Below are 1,742 nucleotides of genomic sequence, written 5' to 3'. Positions count from 1 at the left end.
TTTTATTATTCTATTTGTGCAAATTTCATATTTACCCTGTAATTGTGATATTAGCAAATTCTAACTTCATTTTTCTTTTGTTTTCTTTTTTTTTTTTTTTTTAGTAAATTCTAACTTTAAAAATAAAGGTTGAAATCAAGTATTTTCTACAAGACTATTTATGGATAATCACTAAGTTTCTCCTTATTTCCTCATTTTAACCTTCCTTATCTGGATTTTGTTTCTGACTTTTCTGAGTCAATTTTCTTGTTTTGTCCACAGGAACCAAGAAAACCAGAGTGCTGAAGTCACTTTCATTCTCTTGGGCTTTTCAGAATATCCAGAACTACAGATGCCCCTGTTCCTGGTATTCCTGACCATCTACACAGTCACTGTTTTGGGAAATCTGGGCATGATCATGATTATCCAGATCAATCCCAAACTCCACACCCCCATGTACTTTTTTCTCAGCCATTTATCTTTGGTTGATTTCTGTTACTCTATAGTAGTCACACCCAAACTATTAGAAAACTTGATTGTGGAAGACAGAACCATCTCCTTCACAGGCTGCATCATGCAATTCTTCTTTGCGTGCATATTCGTGGTGACAGAAACCTTCATGTTGGCCGTGATGGCATATGACCGATTTGTGGCAGTTTGTAACCCTCTTCTGTACATAGTTGTCATGTCTCAGAAACTTTGTTCCTTGTTGGTGTATGCATCATATTCCTGGGGTATAGTGTGTTCCCTGACTCTTACTTACTTTCTACTGAAATTATCCTTCAAAGGAAATAATATCATAAATAACTTTGTCTGTGAGCATGCCGCCATCATCTCTGTGTCCTGCTCTGATCCCTACATGAGCCAGAAGATTATTTTAATCTCTGCCACATTCAATGAAATAAGCAGCCTGGTGATCATTCTGCTCTCCTATGTTTCCATTTTTATCACTGTCATGAAGATGCCTTCCACTGGGGGGCGCCACAAGGCCTTCTCCACGTGTGCTTCCCACCTGACCGCTATCACAATCTTCCATGGGACCATTCTCTTCCTGTACTGTGTTCCCAATTCCAGAAGTTCATGGCTCATGGTCAAGGTGGCTTCTGTCTTTTACACTGTGGTCATCCCCATGCTGAACCCACTGATCTATAGCCTCAGGAACAAAGATGTGAAGGAGACAATCAAGAAGTTAATCAATACCAAATTATCGTGACACATAATGTAAAGTGGCTTGTCACGTAAAGACTTTTGAGTTAGTACACATGACCATTTGACCACCTACGTAAATCTCCGATTCCTTTTTAAGTCATTGAAGATTGAGTTTATAGAGTTACCCTGAAAACAAATGGTTTATCGTGGGGAAGGATACATCAAATGTAGTCTAGTCAATTAAGAGCTGATCAACACTCACACACTAATTTTAAAAGTAATATTTCTTCAATTTTACACAAGGAACATTGATACATTACAAATACAAAGAAGGCGTATCTCCGCCCCACTAAAGTTCAGAACACTGCTTAGTAAAATTGTATTTAATATAAATTTTATTTTCTCTTTTTGTATACAAAATATGAAAATAAAAATTAATAACTGTATAGTTCAGAAACAGCTTTTGCTAAATCTAAATTTATCATTCCTGCTCATCTTGCATTGTGAGTTAGCTATTGATGCATAAACACAATGACATAAGATTTTAGTCATATGTCATATTAGGTAATTATTTATTGGTTGATTGATTGGATAGCCCTGCTAATATCAGCAAA

At 36.4% G+C, this 1,742-nt stretch overlaps 1 protein-coding gene across 1 annotated transcript; it reads left to right on the top strand.

Annotated features, from left to right (window-relative positions):
- Positions 1-259: 259 nt before the first annotated feature.
- Positions 260-1,192, top strand: LOC109245192 (olfactory receptor 5D13-like). The gene has a single exon (XM_019412507.2). The coding sequence runs from the start codon at positions 332-334 to the stop codon at positions 1,190-1,192; it is 861 nt and encodes a 286-aa protein (XP_019268052.2). The 5' UTR covers positions 260-331.
- The last annotated feature ends 550 nt before the right edge of the window (positions 1,193-1,742 follow it).

The sequence above is a fragment of the Panthera pardus genome, unplaced genomic scaffold, assembly GCF_024362965.1.
Source record: "Panthera pardus isolate Hobbes unplaced genomic scaffold, ASM2436296v1 HiC_scaffold_12, whole genome shotgun sequence".
NCBI lineage: Eukaryota > Metazoa > Chordata > Mammalia > Carnivora > Felidae > Panthera > Panthera pardus.
The sequence above is the reverse complement of the archived record's forward strand: the minus strand, read 5'-3'. Positions and strand labels throughout refer to the sequence as shown.

Bases quoted from the DNA above. Each gene is read 5' to 3' on its own strand.
- LOC109245192 (XM_019412507.2), top strand. From the start codon at position 332: ATGCCCCTGTTCCTGGTATTCCTGACCATCTACACAGTCACTGTTTTG.